The sequence below is a fragment of the Saccopteryx leptura genome, chromosome X (assembly GCF_036850995.1).
Source record: "Saccopteryx leptura isolate mSacLep1 chromosome X, mSacLep1_pri_phased_curated, whole genome shotgun sequence".
NCBI classification, from domain to species: Eukaryota; Metazoa; Chordata; class Mammalia; order Chiroptera; family Emballonuridae; genus Saccopteryx; species Saccopteryx leptura.
Genome location: NC_089516.1, coordinates 86063981 through 86086567, shown reverse-complemented (window position 1 = coordinate 86086567; position 22587 = coordinate 86063981). Strand labels below are relative to the sequence as shown.

General features: G+C 39.1%; 1 protein-coding gene across 1 annotated transcript in view; it reads left to right on the top strand.

The window, feature by feature from the left end:
- Window positions 1-22587, top strand: part of DIAPH2 (diaphanous related formin 2) — a 983541-nt gene that overhangs the window by 470675 nt on the left and 490279 nt on the right. The window contains exon 23 of the mRNA XM_066356043.1: window positions 20553-20682. Coding sequence (XP_066212140.1) covers window positions 20553-20682 — 130 coding nt within the window. The remainder of the gene's footprint in view (window positions 1-20552; window positions 20683-22587) is intronic.

Here is a 22587-nt window from a genome sequence, read left to right as displayed (position 1 = left end):
GCTTACGTCATCTCATTTCCCTAGTGATCAAGATGCTTGGATACCAGGTCAGAACTCCTATCCGGAGTTCTCACTCTCAATGTACTTCGTGTCTCTTCAAATCTGAACAAAACATGGGCTTCTTCTGATTTCCTTTCTGTTCTTTGAAAGTGCAGCCCTCTAAAAGTTGGAAGTTTACCACCGTGGCTCCCTGATTTTGTAACCCCATGAACACGCTACCGTGTGCCTTGTTGTTCTGTTAGAAAGTCAAAGGTGGAAGGTTCTTGTCTCTTTCCACGTCTCCACGCTGGTGGTCCGCACGTACAGATTGGCTCCTTAAGCAAAAAGAAAACTGAATTTAGTATGTGTTTTTGTCTTCAGTAGTGCTTTCTTCTAAGGTAGTTCTCTCCAATTTTCAAAACTGTCATACCATTTTCTAGATATATGTTAATGTGGAGATACATTACAATTTTCTTATTCCCTGTAGCCTGCATTGTGGAATTGAGGTGGGAGAAAAGGCTAGCTGCTTTGTCCACAGGAGTTAAACTATCTGATCATGTTGGGCACAGAAATGGACCGGTTTTATAGTTGTACTTCTTCAATTTGGTTATAGGTATAAAACAGTATGTGTCTCAGAATTCCTTGTTTTGAAAACTTGAGTTCTGGTTAAAAGAAACAAACTCACACCTTTACTCTCCTATTTGCCTCTAAAAATACAGATGCTCCATGAGCTTATTTAAAGATTTTTCTCTAAGTTGAAATATTCATTAATTTACATTCATTGGAGAAAATTAATCAGCTAATACTTTAAATGCAACACTTGTTTGTTTTCTCAGAATTTGATTACATTTATTTAGATATTATCACATTTACAACATGATAGATTGTGTGAAAATTTTATTATCCCCCCCTCCCCAATTTTCAGTTTATTGAATTCTCTGGAGAATAGCAGTTGGTAAATGTAATTTGTCTGATGCAGAGTTGATCAGTATTCCTTGCCAATACTGACTGCTTTATGGAATTTTTCTTCTTCCATTATTTTTTCTATTTTACTTACATACATGAAAATGTTCTGTCCTTTAAACAGATGCACACACAAACTACATAAAACTGTGATAATACTGTGAAGCCTATGTTGCTATCCCTCATAAGACAATTACATGTGCTTTCCATAGATCCCAATAACTTTCTGAAGGGGCTGATATGATAATGTATAGTACACACTTGCCTTGTGCACTAACTATGCTGAGTTATTGTCCTCCCCTGTGCAAACACATGACCTTTTTGATATAAAAGACACTCTAATTTTCCAAAGATTGATATTAGGGAAAGGACGAAAGAAAAGGAATTGAAAGGCAGTACAAGCCAAAAAGTATGTGTGTGTGCATGTGTGTGTGCGTGCGTGTGTGAGAGAGAAAAGGCGATACAGAGACTGAGAGACAAAATAAGAGGGAAAGAGAATGAAGGAATGAGAAATAATCAGGAATGACTTTCAGAATGGATGAGCAGAGAGAAACAGGCTTGAATTAAATACTTCTTTGATACATAAATTGCCAAACTTGTAGAAAGCATTTAAAAAAGCAAAGAGTTGCCAAGTATATTCCTTATCTTGTGACTATAATAATTATCAAAAACTCCACAATAGATATTTGTAAATAAAACTATAGTGAGGGTTTATGACTTTTTAAATACAGATGCATTTCAAGGAAACAAAAAGGATGGATACATCTGTATTTTCTTCCATTTAAAAAAAGGTTATCCTGTAGTCTAACTGATATAAAACACACAATCAACTTCATACTGTGCTTTAACTATGCTTATTGACATCATCATGACTCAACAATTGATGCAGTTAACTATTCTATTGAGTAGTGTGACTAGAAGAAGAATTCTATAGTTTATAAGAAACCTTTTTTTTAGTTCTTGATGAGTTCCCCATATATCGGGTAGCAATAAAGAATTTCAGCCCTTGAGCAGACCAAAAAAAAAAAAAAAAAAAGTAAAGAAAAGAAAAGAAAAAAAGATGAGTTATGGGATGAGCTGTAGGTCTTCCTTGCTTCGCCGCAAAGACTGTTTCCAGAGAGGATTTAAATGAACCCAGCTGGCTTAGTATTCTGTGAATTGCTCTAGTCATTTTCTGAGTTTAATCTTATGACTGATTTTGTAATTCTCTCAGTGGGGGAAAGTTGACAACATGAACAGCGTTTAGTGAATATAATTAGTAAGTTTGAAAACAAATGCCTAGGAAAGCTCTGTTTGGAGAGGATTTCAACCCTGTCTGAGACTGCTATTCAAAAAATGTGTCTCCTGGGACAGCATGAGACCGATCACCTTACAAAATGATTTTCCTGTCAGAGAAAGCCGCAGGAATAAAGGCCCGGCATAACTTTATGGAGAGCTAATAACCATGGAGGTAGGTTTAAAAAGCAGCAGTTAATATTCAAATAAAACTCTAAACGTCCACTTAACCCCTGAGATAATTCTAGGGAACCTCAGCACTATTGATGTACAATTGACCCTTGAACAATGCAGGGTTGCTGGTGCAGATATTTGCACAGTAGAAAATGTGTGTATACCTTTGGCTGTAAAGTCAGCCCTTAGTATCCTTGGATTCAACCAACCACCTATGAAAAATTGTATTATTGATCTGTGGTTGGAAAACGGCGTTAGGACTGACTGGATTTATTGAACAAAATCTGCGTCAAAGTGGACCCGCGCAGTTCAAATCCATGTTGTTTAAGGGTCAACTGGACATGTAAATACATTTCAGCTAGTCTTCCGGCAGCCAATTGGCCATATTTATTGAGCACTTACTTTCTGTGGAGCCCTGTGCTAGGTACATTGCAGGTTTAAAGAGAAATGAAATATCTCCAGTACTTGAGGGCCTTGGGAGCTGGCAGCCAGAGACAGAATGTTGTAATTTAAAAATGAGACAGGGAGGGAAATAGAGGAGGTGAGGTGGGCGCTTTTCTATGAGAGCATACTCAAAACTTAACCTATGTTGCTATAGAAATCCCAGTTAACTATAAGATAGTAACAAACTGTGTTCCATGACATGACACCCCACACAGTCAGGCTGCCCACTTCTTTTTTTTTTTTTTTTTTTTTGTTAGACCAGAGGAGGGGACATAGTGAGGCATACTCCCTCATGTGCCCTGACTGGGATCCACTCAGCAACCCTGTCTAGGGCTGATGCTTGAATACCAAGCTATTTTTAGTGTCTGAGGCTGTGGCACTATGCCAGGCTCCCGACAGCACTACAACGGAACTATTCTCAGCACCCAGGGCCACACTTGAACCAATTGAGGCACTGGCTGCAGGATGAGAAAAGGGAGAGAAGGGCGAGTGATAGGGGAGAAGCAGATGGTTGCCTCTTCTGTGTGTCCTGACTGGAATTTAATCCAGGACGTCCATACTCTGGGTTGATGGTCTATCCACTGAAACACCAGCCAGGGTCCGCCTGCCCACTTCTTTAGAAAGGAAAAGCACAACACCAGTCTCATTTATATGTCCCTTACTTCTGTCTCCCAGAGCAGTCACTAGATTTTGTTTTTGCTGCCTTCTGCCATGGGACAAACACGAAACCTTGCCACTTATTTTTCTTTTTTAAAAGGCTTATTTTCTAAAAAAAATTTGCATTCTCAAAATACTTTCTACCCTTTTTATGCTATATCAAAGTATCTTTAAAACTGCTTCTTAAATCCCTACCTACTTTCTACTATAGTTAAATGTTATTATTTTTTAAAAATTTGGACAACATTAAGCAGTACCTATTCAAAAACAGTATTATAATGGGACTACTATGTATGTAGCTGTTGTATGTTTGAGCCCTTCCTGATTCAACTAATGGGGCAAAAAAAATTAAATAATGTTTCCTTTAGTAAGAGTTTGTCATGAGATTTTACAGATAAATGAAATAAGAATGAAGAGAGTCACTGTGTAATGATCTGTACGAGGGATTGCTCTAGGAGTCAAGCTATTTACTCTGTGGAAATAAAAGCTATTCAGAGGCTGAATGTTTAGAGAAAGGAATTCAGATTTTAAATCCAAGCAAATGGCCAGAAGGTTATCTTAAAACAGAATATTTTCCCCTGAGACTTGTGCTGAGGAAAGTGGAGAAGCATTTGGGGACAGATGTGGAAGCCAAGTACCAAGAGTTCTTTGTCGATCACAGCCTGGTCCATTCAGATCCCTTTGCGTTTCCAAATTTCCCCTTTCCTAGAGTCGGTGAGCAAGGCCGGAGTAGTGACCAACTTCTGAAAGCATCAGTTTAGCTCTTTGTTGTATTGGCATTATTTCAGAACTAAAATGTTTTCATGACCAAGATCCATTTGAAATTAACTTGTAACATTTGGAAGTGATTTTCCAAAAGTATAACGGAGATAATCAAACACACTTAGGTTTAGGGGTAATAATCAGGAATGACCCTTTGACCAATTCTGTTATTTGTATACAGTTTTGTAGCCTTCCTCACAATTGATGTATGCAATAGTCCTGTCAATTTGCAGGGTTTCCCCACGTCCCTTTGCAATCAGTCCCCAAGCCCAGTTTTGGGAAACTACTCATTCGCTTTCTGTTAGTATACTTTTGCCTTTTTTTCATAATATTTCCTATGAATAGAATCATGCAGTAATGCTGTCTTTTGTGTTTGTTGGTGTTTGGTATGACTTTCAGTTGGCACAATGTGGCATATATCAGTAGGTCATTTTTATTGCTGTATAATATTCCATTTTTTGAATAACATATTTGTCTCCATTTATCAGTTGATGGCCATTTGGGTTGTTTCTCCTTTTGGCTGTTACAGATGATGCTACTATTAATATTTACATATAAGAACTAAATTTTATTTATCTTAGATAAATACATAGGAGTGGGACTTCTGGGTCTTATAGAAAGTATAGGTTTAATTTTAAAAGGTACTGTTTGCTAAAGTATACCATTTTACATTCAGAATCATAACTAAATAAAATTAAATTAAACCACAATGAGATATTATTTCATAACCAGGAGATGGGAAAAATTTTAAAAACCTGATAATATCAGATATAAGGAAGTATATGCATTGAAGGGAGCTGCTGGTGAGAATGTAACTTGGCACCTCTATTTTAAAAGATAATTTGGTTCTGTGTAGAAATGTTGAATACATGATACCTGGAAGTGCCACTCCTCATATGTTCTCCAGGTAAACTCTTACGTAAGGACTCTGGAGACATGCGTAGGAGTAACCACAGCATCGAAGGGCACTATCAACAGAGTAAAAAGGCAACCCACAGAATGGGTGAAAATATTTGTCAATCACTTATGAACCTTGAAGACATTATGTTAAATGAAATAAGCCAGACATAGGAGGATAAATATTATATGATCCCACTTATATGAGTTACCTGTAATAGTTAAGAACAAAAGGAGAGTAGTGATTGACAGGGCCTGGGGGCAGGGTTTGGAGGGATGGAGAGTTTGTGTTTCACGTGTATAGTTTCACTATGGGCTGATGAGAAAGTTCTCGAGATGTAGAGGGGTAAGAGTTGTAGAACAATGTGAAGGTACCTAATGCTACGTAAATGTACACTTACAATTATTAAAATGGTAAATTTTATTTTATGTATATTTTCCTATAATAAAAGAATGTTCACAGTAGCTTATCTGTAATAATATCAGCAAAAATGACTCCTGCCAAATGGGCACAATAGTCTGGATATGTTCAACAGGAGATTATAACTAAAGATATTTCCATTCATGTGGTAGAAGAGTACACAGTACTACAAATGAATAAGCAGATATAGCTACAAACATCAGCAGGTTATGTGACATACCCCTGAATAGCTGCTCCTGAATGCTGCATTCTAACTATACTTTACTAAATATGGCATGTCTCCAACCTTCAGAGTTCTGAAACAGTTAATACTGTGAATATTGAAGCACCAAATACAATTTTGTTAGGATATATATAAATATATATAAATGTAGTCTATAAAATATATAGTATATATATACTGCTCACAAAAAATAGGTAATACTTTATAGCTTCATATTCATTTAAAAATATCCCCTAATTTTTGTGATCAGTGTATTATTTAGTGTATATAAATAACACTTCTATAATAATATTATATGCTAAATAAATATGTGTTTGCATATATAGGTCTGTGTGTATATATACACACCTATACATACACACAGCTATATAATATACACACTCACACACACACATACACACACTTATAGCAAGATCACTTTTATACACCCTTTTGGTAGTGGTAACAATCTTTAAAGCTACATACAGGGAAAAAAAACAAAACACCAAAAAAACTATTCTACCCTCTCAAACCTCATACATATAAAACAGTTTTGTTCAATAAAATACTCATGGCAATAAGGAAAAAGTTTCATTGAAATACCTCAACCATTTCTGAGAAGAAACCACTTAACACCTTAGAGATATTCATGCTTGCAAACTATTTCTACACCAATTTAAAATAATTTGATTTTTGTTCCAACTATTCTCCGAGGAATTTCTATTTGGTAAGCCGATTCCAGACAGGTTGAGTAACTAAGAGCACTTTAAAGCACCAGCCCTGCTTTTCCTTTTCAAGTCTAGACGTACGTAAATTTGTTCTTTCTGGCCTTGGCTGAAATAACTGCAAATGGTTGTTGATTTGCCGTTGGTCCTGGCTATTTCCGGCTAATGCACATAAGCAGGCCATGGTCGGTGAATAAGTGGAGGTGAGTATGGCCGGCTGGAAGGGCGAGTGCGGGGAGGTGGAGCGGGAAGAGCAAGAGCGCAGAATTCATCTTTTCTGAGAAACCAACTTCAGGGCTGCCCCACTGGGCCTGAAGGTGAGGATCTCAGTGAATCCTTAAGCTATTTTGTGTTGTCATGGTTTCAATTTGAAGCTCTCCTTTCACAGATTGCTACATCAATTAAGCTAACAAGTGTAAAAATCTTCCATTGCTGGACTTTTACACAATTGATATTATCTGTTATGTTTTTGTTGGAAATGTCATTATACTACCAACCTCGAGAGGGTAAAACGGGCGATTGAGCCTGCGTGAAGAATTAAGACATCTTTCCATTGTAAATTACATTTGGCTGAATTAATGTCATCCCTGGCCAGAAAACCATTTTTGGTGATAGATTTAGAACTAAAACCAGGAAAGTATCCATTCAACCTAGATGGTCAGAGGTACAGAGCTAATGTCTTTATGGTAATTGCAAGCCTTAAAAATACATTATCTTTTTCAATGTTATTGCAGTGTGTGGTGGTGTCGAAAAATGTGGTAATTTGTATACAACCCTTGGCAGAGAGCACAGAACTTCATTTTGTTTTAAGAAAGGAGACAGACATTAGAATTCACGTGCTGCATCAAGACTGGCAAGCACTAGTAGTTGTTTTGATATATGCACTGGAGCATTCATGATTGCTTAAGTACTAATTGTTCCATGAATATACAAATATAATACAGAGAAAAGAAACCATGATGAGGGACAACTTTTACTAAAAGGAAATGAAATTGAATTATCTGATCCTGCTTAGAGGGGCTGATTTCCCTGTCTCAACCAGATTCCGTTTCTGTATTTCACCCTCTCCGTTCTTTCTTAGGACAAGCCGATACAAATGTGTATTGCACGGTGTTACTGTCTATCTGAATGCTTTCCTTGACACAGAGGGATTAGGCCATTCCAGTTTTTCCTGAGTACAGCATCTGTTGAGACGATTGCTGAGTTTCATGCGGCCATATTTAAAAACACTAAGGGTTAAAAGCCTTCCTTCAGATGCAATCTATATACAGGGGGTCCTTGAGTTATGACAGTCTCAACATACAATGTTTCAAGTTTATGACATTTACTCCCATAAAAACTTAGGAAAATTGAGATGTGATTGTATCGCCTTATGCCATTAGCATCGTACTTACAGACTACATGGGTGAACTAGTTGAATTGTGTGCGGTAGAAGAATATACAGTACAGTGTACAGTATGGTATGTTTATGTCCTTTTTTCTGTGGCTTAGTTGTGTTATTATGTTCTAGATCAGGGGTCCCCAAACTACGGCCTGCGGGCTGCATGGGGCCCCCGGAGGCCATTTATCCGGCCCCGTCACACTTCCGGAAGGGGCACCTCTTTCATTGGTGGTCAATGAGAGGAGCACATTGACCATCTCATTAGCCAAAAGCAGGCCCATAGTTCCCATTGAAATACTGGTCAGTTTGTTGATTTAAATTTACTTGTTCTTTATTTTAAATATTGTATTTGTTCCCATTTTGTTTTTTTACTTTAAAATAAGATACATGTAGTATGCACAGGGATTTGTTCATAGTTTTTTTATAGTCCAGCCCTCCAACGCTCTGAGGAACAGTGAACTGGCCCCCTGTGTAAAAAATTTGGGGACCCCTGTTCTAGATTATGATTGTACAACTGTGTTAGGATAGGTAAGTGACTTAGGCTAGGGTGTGTTTCGACTTACACTAAAAATTGGGTTATGTCTGTCGTAGGAACAGAACTGGGTCATAACTTGAGGACCTTCTGTGTGTGGACTTTTATCTCACATTAACATTTTCATACAGTTTAAAGATAGACCTGCTTCACAGTGTCCTGAAGCTTTTCCTTTAGGAATATCCATGCTTTTTTGCCAATTCATTTTTGTTCTTTTATTTTTAATTTTTTTTTTATTTGAGAGAGAGTGTGAGAGAGACAGGAAGGGAGAGAGAGGGTGAGAAGCATCAACTTGTAGTTGTTTTCCCTTAATTGTACATTGATTGCTTCTTGTGCGTGTGGGCCTTGACCAGGGATGAACTAGTGTCCCCTTGCTCAAGCCAGCAACCTTTGGGCTCAAGCTGGCAAGCTTTTTGGGTCACATGGATTCCCCCACTCAAGCCAGCGACCCCATGCTGTTGAGCCCATGCTCAGAGCCACTGACCTCAGGGTTTTGAACCAGTGACCTCAGCATTCTGGGTTGACATTTTTTAAAATTCATTTTAGAGAGAACAGAGTGAGAGAGAGAGAGAGAGAGAGAGAAAAGGGGGAGGAGCAGGAGTCATCAACTCCCATATATGCCTTGACCTGGCTAGTACAGAGTTTTGAACCAGTGACCTCAGCGTTCCAGGTCGACACTTTAACCACTGCTCCACCACAGGTCAGGCATTTTATCCACTGAGCCACCACTGCTGAGGCATCTTTCTTTCTTTATATGAAAATCAAGTTCGTCTCTGCTAAATACTTATTCTACAGCAATCGATGCAAGAAAACTTGGAGTTCTGCCGTCACATTCTTGCCTCTCTTTGGAAGAGAACATTTTCCTGCAGCTGGCCTTTATGCACGCTGATTATTCTCTGTGCCCCTCTGCAAGTTGGGTGGGAGATTTCTTTAGCAAGGGGCAGAAGGTCCATGGCTTTGTTCCTCTATTATGCATGGGAGATGACGTATGAACGCGTTCTCACTCGTGGCCTTCAACCCCAAACGGGGTTGCCAACACAGGAGACTCAGAATCAGGCACAGCGAGTCTACTTCATGGACAGGGATGATACTTCCTCTTCTTGCCATCCTTTTTGTTACATTCATTCACCACTGTGTTCTGATCTCTGCTGGTTCATAGGAATAAACTCCGTGTTGCACATGGCTTGAAGCATTTGCCTCCTTAAAGCCAGTACACATTAGCCCTGAAATTAGGAGCAGTGAAATATATTTTTGGAGCAAGGTTTTTACGGAAAACATCACAAAATGATGTCTGCAACTAAAATTTGATATTCTCATTCAAAATTCTTGAGTACATATTTAAGCAACGTTTCCAATTTGCTAGTAACAAGTGAATCTGTAGCTTGAGTTAGAGTTGCAAAGCAGAAATGATCTGCTGGGTTATCTAGTTCAGCACTCTGGTAATACATAGTAGACAAGACACACTACCACTCATGTATGTGTATTTGCAATACAGTTTTATGTGAAGGATAAGGGATAATTCAGGAGCCCTATCAACAGTGTATCTAGAATCCTTTCAGCATGGAGCATACTGTTTGGGTCTTCTCCTCTTGGATAAGTACATGGTAAACTACAATACAAATCACTCTCATTTTCATGTAAATTAACAAAGAACATTCACAATGATTCTGTCCTTCAGATGCCACAATTTGCTAGATGATTCCTCTCTGGTTTTAAATTGACACTCGTCTCTGAAATTATGTTGACACTTGAACTTGTTATATGTAACAGTAATTACCAGAGTGCCCAGGCAAGCTGTGGGCTATTGCCAAGCATGTTCTTGCCTGAAAATTTTCTTCAAAGAAGTCTCGTGGTTCTCAAAATTGAGAGTGCATCAGAATCCCGCGGAGGTGATACCAGAATTTGTTGGCCCAGTATGCTAAGTGCAGGTTGACAGACGCCACCCTCCGAGTTTCTGATTGAGTGGAGTTGGTAGTCGGCCCCCAATAGGCATTGCTGCCAAGTTCCCCGGCGATGCTGATTCTCCTGGCTCGGGGACCGTGGTTAGAGAGGCAGCGAGGTTGTCATCGGCCATCCATCTTCCTTTCTCATGAGTTTTAATTCTTAGTTCTTTTATTGCTTCATCTCCTCTGTCTTAATTTTGTTGAACTTATTTGAGCCAAATAATTAGAAAAACTTTTGTCACTGTCCTCCCCGTTTTCCTGCTGTCCCCTCTAGCTAGTTATTATTATTATTACCTAATTATTATCCACAGTCAATATTTTGAATAAGTTAGCTTATATATTACCTCCTCTTTTTGGCTATCCATTCCTTTTTTTAAAACTTTTTTTTATTTTATTCATTTTTAGAGAGGAGAGAGAGAGGGAGAGAGAGAGAGACAGAGAGGGAGAGAGAGGAGAGAGAGACAGAGAGAGAGAAGGGGGAGGAGCAGAAGCATCAACTCCCATATGTGTCTTGACCAGGCAAGCCCAGGGTTTCGAACCAGTGACCTCAGCATTTCCCGGTCAACGCTTTATCCACTGTGCCACCACAGTTCAGGCCATTCCTTTTTTTAAAAAATGTTTTCATTGATTTGAGAGACAGAGAGAGAAAGGAAGGGGGAAGAGAGATAGAGAAGCATCCACTCGTTCCACTTTGTTGCTCCCTTTTTAGTTGTGCACTCATTGGTTCCTTCTCATATGTACCCTGACTGGGTTTCGAACCCATGACCTTGGTTCTCTGGGATGATATTTTATCCACTAAGCCACCTGGCCAGAGCCAATTATTAATTCTCTTTAATTTTGTACCCTGGCACAGTATTGAAATTGTGCTTGAAATTCATTGAAAATTTCTCTAATCATCCAATTGACCTAATTATCTTTGGTCTCTCACACACATTTATTCATTCAGCAAACATTTACTGACCAGAATTGATACAGTATTTGTTTTCCAGGAGTTCACAATCTGGCAGGTGAGACTGATTGTGTAAACATGATTACCGTATTTTTCGCTCCATAAGAGGCATTTCCCCCCCTCCCAAAGTGGAGGGGAAAAATTCCGTGTAACTTATGGATCAAAAAATATGGTATTTTATTAAATATTTTAACACACCATTTGGTTCAGAATTTTTTTTTCTTATTTTCCTCCTTAAAAGCCTAGATGTTTCTTATGGTCAGGTGTGTCCTCTGGAGCGAAAAATACAGTATATATTGTGGGACAAATGCTGTAACTGGAGTATATATAAAGCACTATGGGGAAACGGAAGGAATTTATTCGTTCTGTTTCCAGAAGCTTAGAAAGGCTTATTAGCACCACTCTCTAAGCCTGTCCCCCATTCTGCCCCTCCCAACACCTTCTTCATCGACCATGACACTTAATTCAGTGCAGTGTCCATTACACACCCAGGACACCTAGGTTACCGTACTGGGTCCTAGCACCAACTCTGGTTAACTGCGTGACCAGATCAAGCCACTTAAACACTCTAAACCAGTCCGTTATCTATAAAATGGATATATTACTTAGTAACTCAATTGTTTGGGGAATTTTTAAAAAAGTGTTGTATATAAGGCAGTTATCAAAGAGCCTGGCCCAAAGGTAGGTGGTAGATGGGGAACAGATGTTGGCCCCTCCCCCTTAAAGGAGGAGTAGGTTGCTACCACCCTACGAAGGAAGATGGGTATGGAAGGTCGGGAAGAACATGGGCAAGTGGAGAGAAATCTTCACCCATGTATGCATTCAACAAATATGTATTACATGTTGATTAAGTGCCAGCCATTGTAAAGATGAACAGAGAAGACAGACAAAAATCCCTGTGCTTGTGTAACTCGTATTATAGTGGAAAGAAATATTCAATAAATAAGTAAATAGAGTGTGTAGTGTATTTGAGTTCATTGCTATGAAGAAAACTAAAAGAGGGAGCAGGTAAGAGGTGGATTGCAATTTTAGATGGAAAGGCTAGGAAAGAGCAGTATGAGAATGTCACTTTTGAGACTAGATCTTGACAGAATGGAGCGATGCAAGTAAGTAAAAGCGAAACCTTCCAGACAGAGGAAAAGTACTCTAAAAGCTCTGAGGGGGACGTATGCCTGGAGCAGCAGTCAGGAGGCCAGCATGGCTGAACGGGGTGGTGAGAGATTATGGTTAGAGCTAGAGATAAGGTCACGGGGGTAACAGGGGCCCAAAGCACAGAGGGACTTTGAGGTTATGCTAATGACTTACACCTTACACCATTTGAAGAAGGGAACCTAAAGCAGGCTCCCATCACTTCTTATCTGGATAATGATATGGTCATGATAGTATATTATCTTGGTCAATTGTATAAGTCTGTGAGCACTACTGTTATTTAATGCCCATTTTATAGATGGGAAAGCTGAGACAATGTTTAAGTAACTTGCCAAATGTCACACAACTAGTGAATGATAGAATCAAGGTTCAAACGCAATCCTGTCTGACTCCAAAATCTGTGCTAATAACTATTCTGATTATAAATTTGCACTTTAGGCCCTGACCAGTTGCTCAGTGCATAAAGCATCAGCCCAGTTTATGGACATCCTGGGTTCAATTCCTGGTCAGAGCACACAGAAGAAGTGACTATCTGCTTCTGCCCCCCTCTCCCTCTCTGCCTTCTCTCTTCCCCTCTCACAATCAGTGGCTTGAATGGTTTGAGCGTGGCCCCACGCACTGACGATAGCTCTGGTGGAGCACATCAGCCTCAGGTGCTAAAAATAGCTTGGTACCCAAGCATCTGCCCCAGATGGGGTTGCTGGGTGAATCCCAGTTGGGGCGAATGTGGGAGTCTGCTTTACTATGTCCCCTTCTCTCACCTTAAAAAAAAAAAAAAAAAAAAAACAAGAATAAAAATTAAGAAATTTGCTCTTTGTTATATGAGTTGTAGAAAACCATTGAATTTTTTTGAAGGAAGAGTGATGTGATATGGTCATTTGGATATTTAAAAAGCATAATTAGATTATATCCTATACGACAAAATGAGCAGAGAGAATAGAGCAGCTATAGTCACCTTCTAATAGATTATCTCCACAGAGCTACCACTTATGCTTAAAAGAGGAGCTGTTACCTTTTCCTTAAGCCAACTCACTCTGGGGTCATCGCTCTTGTTATCCATATGCTACGACCATTCTTTTATCACCAGAACTTAAAACTTTGGAAGTCTTTGATATTTTCCTTTTTCTCATTCCATATATTTCCTTGCAGTGACTTACTGTGTTTGCCTTTACAGTGTGCCTTGAATTTGTCCTGTCTTTGCCTTTTTTGCATATACCCGAGTTAGCATTTTAATTATATCATTTGCCGCCAAGTTACTCTCCTATGTTGTCTCTTTTCTGGATCGTTTTGTATTTTCTCCTAAATTCTGATTTCCCTGAGACTTCAGAGGGACTGTGTGTTATTTGTCTCTGATCCTGTTTTCAGCGCAGTTGCTACCCACAGTGGATTATTGAATGTCCTTCTATAGTCACATTTGCTTGGTTCCTAATCCGCTCCGCTTCCTGTGGGGTATATTGTAAGTTTATTCGGGCATTCACTCCTGCCTCTCAAGAAGTAGGTTGTTCTGAAAAATCTAGTTTTGTAGTCAACCTCTTTGTATATATATATATAATGCAGACACATACACACACACACACACACACAAATAGAGTTTAATTTAGAACTATTGCTGTATAGCTCAGACAAGTGGTAGCTTAAGTGGAGAAAAACCTTCATTCAGAAACATTTATTGCCTACCTAGTATGTTCTAGCATTCTCCTAGGTACTGTGGATTAAAAAAAATAGTAAAAGAGAGTTTCTATCATTAAAAATGTTTATATTGACGGGAAGAAATGACTATGTTGAAAAGTTTCTAGTGACAGAACGTAGCAGGTGATGGTATCTCTTATACTGAGATAGAGATGTCTCCAGAAGGGAAGTGGTGTTTGGGTTGTCTTGAAATATGAGCCAAGTATTCACCTGGCATTTAGGAAAAAAGGACTGAGAAGGAACGGGAATCTAGGAAAACAACAAGATGTGCAAATGCACAGTGGTGACACCGCATGGGGCATCCAAAGCAGCTGTGATCGGACTGAAGAAAAAGGCAGGCAAATGCCAGCCCACCAAGGGCCTTTTAAGCCTGACCTGTGGTGGCGCAATGGATAAAGCATCCACCTGGAAGCTGAGGTTGCTGATTCGAAACCCCAGGCTTGCCTGGTCTAGGCACATATGGGAGTTGATGTTTCCTGCTCCTCCTCTTTTTTTCTCTCTCTCTCTTGCTCTCTTTCCCCTCTCTCTAAAAATCAGTAAATAAAATCTAAAATAATTTTTAAAAAGAACAAAGCTTTTTTTTAAAGGGGCCTTTTAAGCAAAACCAAAAAGTTTAGATGCTTTTCTAGTATTTGACAGGAGCGTTTGCAATGGAAACTTTGAATGGACACTAATTATTCCAGTCATATAGATATTCTATAATACATTTCATTATTAAATATATGGAGATGCATAATATAAAATAGTTCATTTATATGTATGCCAGCATATGTAAATTATAATTAATTTATCATTATAAAATTAATTTATAACTAAAATGAGGTCATTTTAAAAATCAAAATAAAATGTTTGATTTTTATCCTGCCAACATTAAACATTCAAAAATTAACATCTTTGTGGGGAGGTTAATGTAATTGAAACTGTTTGGTTTTGAGCAGTGATTTTTATTTTTTATGACAGAGACAGAAAGAGACAGAGGGATAAATAGGGACAGACAGACAGGAAGGGAGAAAGATGAGAAGCATCAATTCTTTGTTGTGGCACCTTAGTTATTCATTGATTGCTTTCTCATATGTGCCGTGACATAGGGAGCTATAGCAGACCAAGTGACCCCTTACTCAACTTGGCAACCTTGGGCTCAAGTTGGTGGGCTATACTCAAACCAAATGAGCCCGCGCTCAATCTGGTGACCTCGGGGTTTTGAACCTGGGTCCTCCGCGTCCCATTCTGACACTCTATCCACTGTGCCACTGCTTGGTCAAGCTCGAGTAGCGATTTTTGAACCGGTGTGCTGCAAGAATTTTTAAAATAGGTACTACCTGACTTTCTTAGTCCGGGACACTGACCACTTTTCCCTTAGATTGCCAAATAAAAAATAAAATGGAAACAGGCAATACAGCAATAGCCATCTGGGGTGAATGAATCAAAATTATACCTTTTTTCCCCTTTTTTTGGTCATATTGGCAAAATATACTTTTTGGGGTGCCAGAGAATTTTAGTAATTGGTTTATGTGCACCATGAGATGAAAAAGGTTGAAAATGGCTAGTTTAGAGGACAGGACACATGAGAAAGGAACTTTCACTCTACAAGAGGTGGTTATACCGAGGATAGTGACCAGTTATTTTTGGTTCCCACTGAGGACAGAGCAAGAAGAAATAGGCTTAAGTCTCAAGAGAAGGGAAAATTACCTCCAGAAGGGGTCCTTCACAGAAAGACTGAGTGTGACTGACGCACATGATTAAAATGTTGTTTTCTTGGGCTCTCCGGCTGAGCACTGGCTTCTGTGTGCTCCAAATGCCTGATTTTAAAGACAGGCAAAGCCCGCACGTTTCGGGATCAAATGAGAGCATTGAAATAAAAGTAAAATATTTTATGTGGCAATTTAGTTGTTCAGATGTTTTGTTATCTGCCAAACTAAAGCTTTGGAAATATATGTGAACATGTCAAATAAAAATATTATCTTTCCTCATGTAGCAGGCATATTTATTATTAAACAGAGAAATGATCAGAATTTGCTATAGAAATAGGTGTTCTTTTAAAGCTATTTGGTATTCATGTACTGCTGCAGGAAGTTATTAAAGATTAGGTAGAGACAATTAGTATAAATTCAGTTATTAATCTTTATGTGTAACATTTATTGGTCAGATGATTACAATTAAAATAGCTGCATAGTTTATGAACCGATGGCGCTTCATCAGCGAGTATGGTGGAGTGGCTTTATCTTATATTGTTATTGTCCATTGATAACTCAGCTTGTTAAAATCTTAGAGCACATTTTGAACTTTTGCAGAGATATCCAATTTTTGGAACCACTGCTTGTGTTTTTATTGTTTGGAAATAGTATAAACGAGGCAGAGAATTGTAGGGTGACCCTTTTGTTCATCCTCTTGTACCATGAAGAGAAGTTCCGTGCTCCTTGGCCCAGCATCCTGGTGGCTGGGGAGAGGATGGGAGGGGAAGCATAGGCAGGGATGGGGGAAGGCCCTTGGCTCTTGGTTGCAACAAACCTTGAAATGCTGATAGTCACCCCTGAGCCTTAGGCAACCTGGACACCTAATATTGGAATATTTGATGTTAATGTAAAGTTAACATAGTTTCTACTTTATCAGATAGCAAATGGAAATCAATTTTATTTATTTTAATTTTTAATTTTTATTTATTGACTTTAGTAAGAGAGGAAGGGAGAGATAGAGAGACAGGAACATTGAGCTGCTCCCGCGTGAACCCTGACCAGGGACCAAACTGGCAACCTCTGCACTTCACTTTGGGATGATGCCCCAACCAACCGAGCTACCTGGCCAGGGCCAGTTTATTTCTTTTATTTTTTTGACAGAGACAGAGAGTAGGAGAGAGGGATAGATAGGGACAGAGAGACAGGAATGGAGAGAGATGAGAAGCATCAAATTCTTCATTGCGACACCTTAGTTGTTCATTGATTGCTTTCTCATATGTACCTTCACTGGGAGGCGATAGCAGACCGAGTGACCCTTTGCTTGAGCCAGCGACCTTGGGTCCAAGCTGGTGAGCTTTGCTCAAACCAGATGAGCCCACGCTCAAGCTGGCAACCTTGGAGTTTCCAGCCTGGGTCCTCTGCATCCCAGTCTGACGCTCTATCCACTGCACCACCGCCGGTCAGGGCAGTTTATTTGTAAATAGACTAACACAGATACTTTGAAAATTATTTTATACAAACTCAGATGAGGTTACTTTTATACTACCCCCAAAAATGTGGATAGTGAACTGGTACACTTAGAAGAGCGAATTACTGGATAAATGCCATTTAGCATCAATGAAGGTGAATGTCCTCTGTTGCTTCCTGTGCTGACCTTGAATGACAATAGGTACTTAGGGAGAGAGTGGTCAATGTGTGAATGAATGGTGTATTTATGGTAAGAGAGATGCAAGGTATGAAAATACAAACTAAATATAATTCCATAAGTAAAACTTATTTTTTCTTATAGATTAATATTAAAAATTTATCTTAAAATAATTGGTCTAAGAGTCATATACATGGAGGACAATAAGCAAGACCACGTGTTTGTCATAATTATTCCCTTCCAGTTTGAAACCTTAAAATGGACTCTCTGAGTGAAGTTTTTTTTTTTTTTTAAAGAAGAATATTGTAGTACAGATTTAGAAGTTAGTCTCCTATGTCAACTAAGGTATTTTTTAGCTTGATAAGACAGGCACTTGGCTGTGTTTGCCCATGCTTTGAAGGGAATAGTACAATTCTAAAAAAGTACACGCATACTCGATCTACAACTCTTTCTGATTTTGACAAAGATGCTAAGATATTTATTTAACTGAAATGTTATGCTTTATTAATCTTTTAAAATATAGTCATTGGTTCTACTAACTGTATTAACAGAAATTAAATTAGCGGACCTGATTCTGAATAAACAATTATCAATTTAAAAGATTTTGTAATTAAGCCCTTGTAAGTATGCATGTCAGCAGCTCAGGTGTTAAAACCCACCACATTGACATTTGAGCACAATGCTGTGTTTTCATTTTGGTGTTTTACTTTGTAATGTTGGCCGTGTGCATGTAGTAAATTGTAATAGACATGTACAGTTTGGCACCCTGAAACATTAGTGGGTTTTTGTTGTTGTTTTGTATATAGTTATGTATTTTTATGTTTGTCATGACAAAGTTCATTAAATATACATCAATCTTCTTTCCCTTCAGACGATTTTAGTATTTCGGAATTCAGGTAATTTGTACGAAACAAAGGGAAAAGTTAATTTTCTTATTATTTGGAATATCCAGCATACTCTGAACACGATTCACTTGGTGAACATGGAGCACTGTAGTAATCCCAGATAAGGACCTACCCGGAGGTCCTGGGAGTCCTCCCAGCTGTGAGCTTTCCTTAAGACAAATTGCCCTTGAGGTTTATGTTGCTTTTTGTCCTTGCAGCTTGTCCTTCAATTGTGTTATTTCCGCTCTGTAGTACTTTAAAGTGTTTGGTGAGTCAGTATGATAATGACAAGTTTTAAATATTTTACCTGGATGGGGACAGAAATTTTTAAAGTAATAATTGTGACCAGTTGAACTTTCAACATCATGCCTCCCCCGGCTGTTTCTTTTGAGCCTTCAAACCATGTTTCCTTGAAGTTGTTCCAATCACTGGACTGTAAACAGTGCTAAAAAGCTGAAGCGCAGAACACGCTTGGTGTGGACCTGAGTTACTCTAAAGCCAGAAGCCGGGGCTACCATCACAGCAGCCCGGTCCATGCAGGTTCTCATTGGATTCGGACAGTTGGTAAAGAAACAACGGAACCACAAACTGGTGGGCCATAGTCTTTAATCCTAGCTTGCACCCGGCAGGCAAGTAAAAATACACAGTGGGCTCCAAAACCCACTCACATTCAGTGCTCACAAAGCTACTGACTTATCCGAGTTTCCTAGAATCAAAGGTTTCTAGCTCACCAGCCTTATTCTCCTCTGTTCCCCATCTCCTTCCTTATCCCAGATACAAACTCTACACAAACTGGCATCTCACTCAGCACTCTGCCATCTTGGCTGCATTTCCTGGCCTCCTCCACGTGGCCTCCTTCCACGGCTGGCTCTACTCTCTCTGCTCTCTCATGCTAATCATCCCAGGAACCAAGAGAGCAAACTCTCCTTCTGCCCCCATTTTATAGTGTAGATTCAAACCCTTTAATCCAATATACAAAATAGGGAAGTCTCTAATACAAAGTCACTTCTCTGAGGCATGATTGGATTGTACCACCCCATATCAAAAAGGGTGGGAAAGGCTTAATCCCAAAACCAAACCCCAGGCTACAAGGATTCTGCCTGCCTTTAGCCCACTGCCAACACACATTAATATCACCTGGGCAACAGCCTCCACGTGGGCAGCACCATCTTTAACAAAGTGAGCATAATATATTTTATCTGCCCAACAGTTACTTAAAGCAAGTTTTTTTTTTTGTCTGAGTCACTAAAACAATAAGATTAAATTACTCTGTAATTACCTAAATATCCTACCCAGCCTTTTTATAAACCTGTTTGTGAAGAATACTCATTTATTCTAAACAGAGTAATCCTTAATGCCCAAAACCCCGAATCAGTATGAGCATCAGTAGACAAACCCATCATCTAAGGATTATAGAATTAAAACTTCCAATAGAATGAGAAAACTTGATACTTTATGCCATGTTTATCCATTGTTTTTCAGTAAATCCTTTATTTCATTTGCAGCTTAGTCTAGTATGAGAGTTATATTAAGGAAAACACTTTGATTGTCATCATAGATTTTTTTTGTGTCCTCTCCTTGAAAGACTTTTATCATTCTAACGGTAGCATCTCTTTCCTAGTGTCTCTGCAAAAGGTGTACAACATGTAAGTGGACAAATAAACTTTGTCACATGATCACGATTGCACGCTCAAGTTCTGTTTATAAATCCGCAAATGCAATTGCCAGTTATTCTTTTCTGATGGTCCACGCAAGTAAAGGAGGCTAAAATGTGTTTACTCTTTTCCATTAATTTGCATCAATGATGGCTAGAGATAAATGGACCCTCACAAATTAATCTAGCTTTTAAAAATGCATTTCTGTAATAAAGCAAAGGACAGAACACCAGTGACAGAGCACACATTACCTTGGGCTGTTGTTATCCGTACTTAAATGAAAGTGGTTTTCTCATGAAAAGACTTTGTTTATTTTGCCATAGTAATTTAGACATATTTAAAAAGAGAGATTTAAGTGCAATTTTTCACTTTGTTTGGTCATCCGTCTCGCTTTTAAAACGGGGAGTTCATTTGAAAATGAACCTACCCCAAACTTTTCTTTTAATTAGTTCCAATGGATTGAGTTTATTCAGTCCACTTATTTAAAAGGGAAAAAAATAGTCAATGTTTCTGTTAACTGAAAAGTACTAACATTTTTGGTATTTCCTTCCAGATCAGAGACACTAAATCAGCGGATCAAAAAACAACCCTCTTGCATTTCATTGCTGAACTTTGTGAGGAAAAATACCGGGATATCCTGAAATTTCCTGAAGAACTGGAACACGTGGAAAGTGCAAGCAAAGGTAATGACTCTGTGTCCGCATGGAGACTGTTCTTTGCTTAAGTATCGTAAATACTGTGATACTATATTAAATGGTAAGATTAAATAATCTGTAAACGTGAATTATATTTTTTTATGTTTCTTTACCAAGATAAGAAAAACAGGAAGACAGTTTCTATTAGGTTATATCTGACGGCGTAGTGTACTTTAATGACCTGCTTTTTACTGCCTTTATATTTGAACACTGCTAGGTTATTGAAGCCTTCGTATCTCTGATCAGATAGTACGCTCGTTTGTACATTTTATAAACACTGGAGTGCGTATTGTTTGCAAAGGACCACACTGTGGGGCTTATGGTGATATCAGAATGCTTGTGAGGCATTTCTTGCTTGAGTGTGTTTCAAATCTAGGAAGTAAGAAAAGACATACATACAAGTAAATTTATAAAACGAGGATGAATGTGAGAAGTGCTATGCAAAAAGATTATGTACTATATTTTACATGAGAAAGTACTTCTGAATGGTTAGATAAGGGAAGGCTTCCTGGAAGAGGCCAACAGGGTGAAGCCTGAGAGTAGGATATTTATAGACATGGAAAGGGCAGTATGAGCAGGCCCAATGGCAGCATGTGTCAGGACAGGAGAGGGTGGTAGACTCTGAGGGGAGCAGTAAGGTGGGGTTCTCTCAGAGATCCTTGGGTTATTCTAAGCAGTCTGGTCTTCATGTGGTGGCAGCAGGGGCATCATTGAAGGACTAGAATGGGATGGGGAGGACCCAGGTTTGAAACTCCAAGGTCACTGGCTTGAGCACAGGGTCGCGGGATTGAGCGTGGGATCATAGACATGACCCCATGGTCACTGGCTTGAAGCCCAAGGTCGCTGGCTTGAGCAAGGGGTTACTCGGTCTGCTGTAGCCCCCTGGTCAAGGCACATATGAGAAAGCAATCAATGAACAACTAAGGTGCTGCAACAAAGAATTGATGCAACGAAGAATTGATGCTTCTTATCTCCCTCCCTTCCTCTCTGTCTGTCCCTGTCTGTCCCTCTTGCTGCCGCCTCTCTTTGTCTCTGTCACAAAAATAAATAAATACAATAAAGGACTAGAATAGGCAGAAGTTGGCACCAGGGAGTAACACAAGATGCGGTCAACAATGTCTCTTAGATTGTAATTTGAGTTAATCCGCTTTGTTGGTTACTGAGTATTGTCTACTCCAGTGAGAAGTTGGCAAGTGAAAGAAAGGAGGTTAAGGAAACATTTCTTGAAGGTGAGATTGTATGGATTTGAAGTACATTTTCTCTCTCAAGTATGCCATAAATCTTGTATGTGAAATTGCACTGTAGAAAATATGTTTTTCTGTAACTGAGGATTTTCAGTAAAGACTCAAAAGTATCCTGACCAGGCAGTGGTGCAGTGGATAGAGCATTGACCTGGGATGCTGAAGACCCAGGTGTGAGACCCCACTTTGCCAGCTTATGCGCGGGCTCATCCGGTTTGAGCATGGGCTCACCTGCTTGAGCACAGGATCATAGATATGACCCCGTGGTCACTGGGTTGAGCCCAAAGTTGCTGGCTTGAGCCCATGGTCGCTGATTTGGGCCCTAGGTTATTGGCTTGAGCAAGGGGTCATTGGCTTGGCTGGAGCTCCCCCAGTCAAGGCACATATGAGAAAGCAATCATTGAACAACTAAGGAACCACAACAAAGAATTTATGCTTCTTATATCTCTGCCTTCCTATCTCTTTCTCGCTTAAAAAAAGAAAAGACTCAGAAGCATATGCATTTCACAGGTTTCTAACAATCCAGATAAACCAGTTTTTGTCCTTCAAAGGAGATGAACGTGTGTCTATAAAACTCTTTGTGTAATATTGTTTGTGGTTGTCTCTGCTGGTCTGGTCTTGTCAACCAAATCCTCAACATATTTCTTTACTT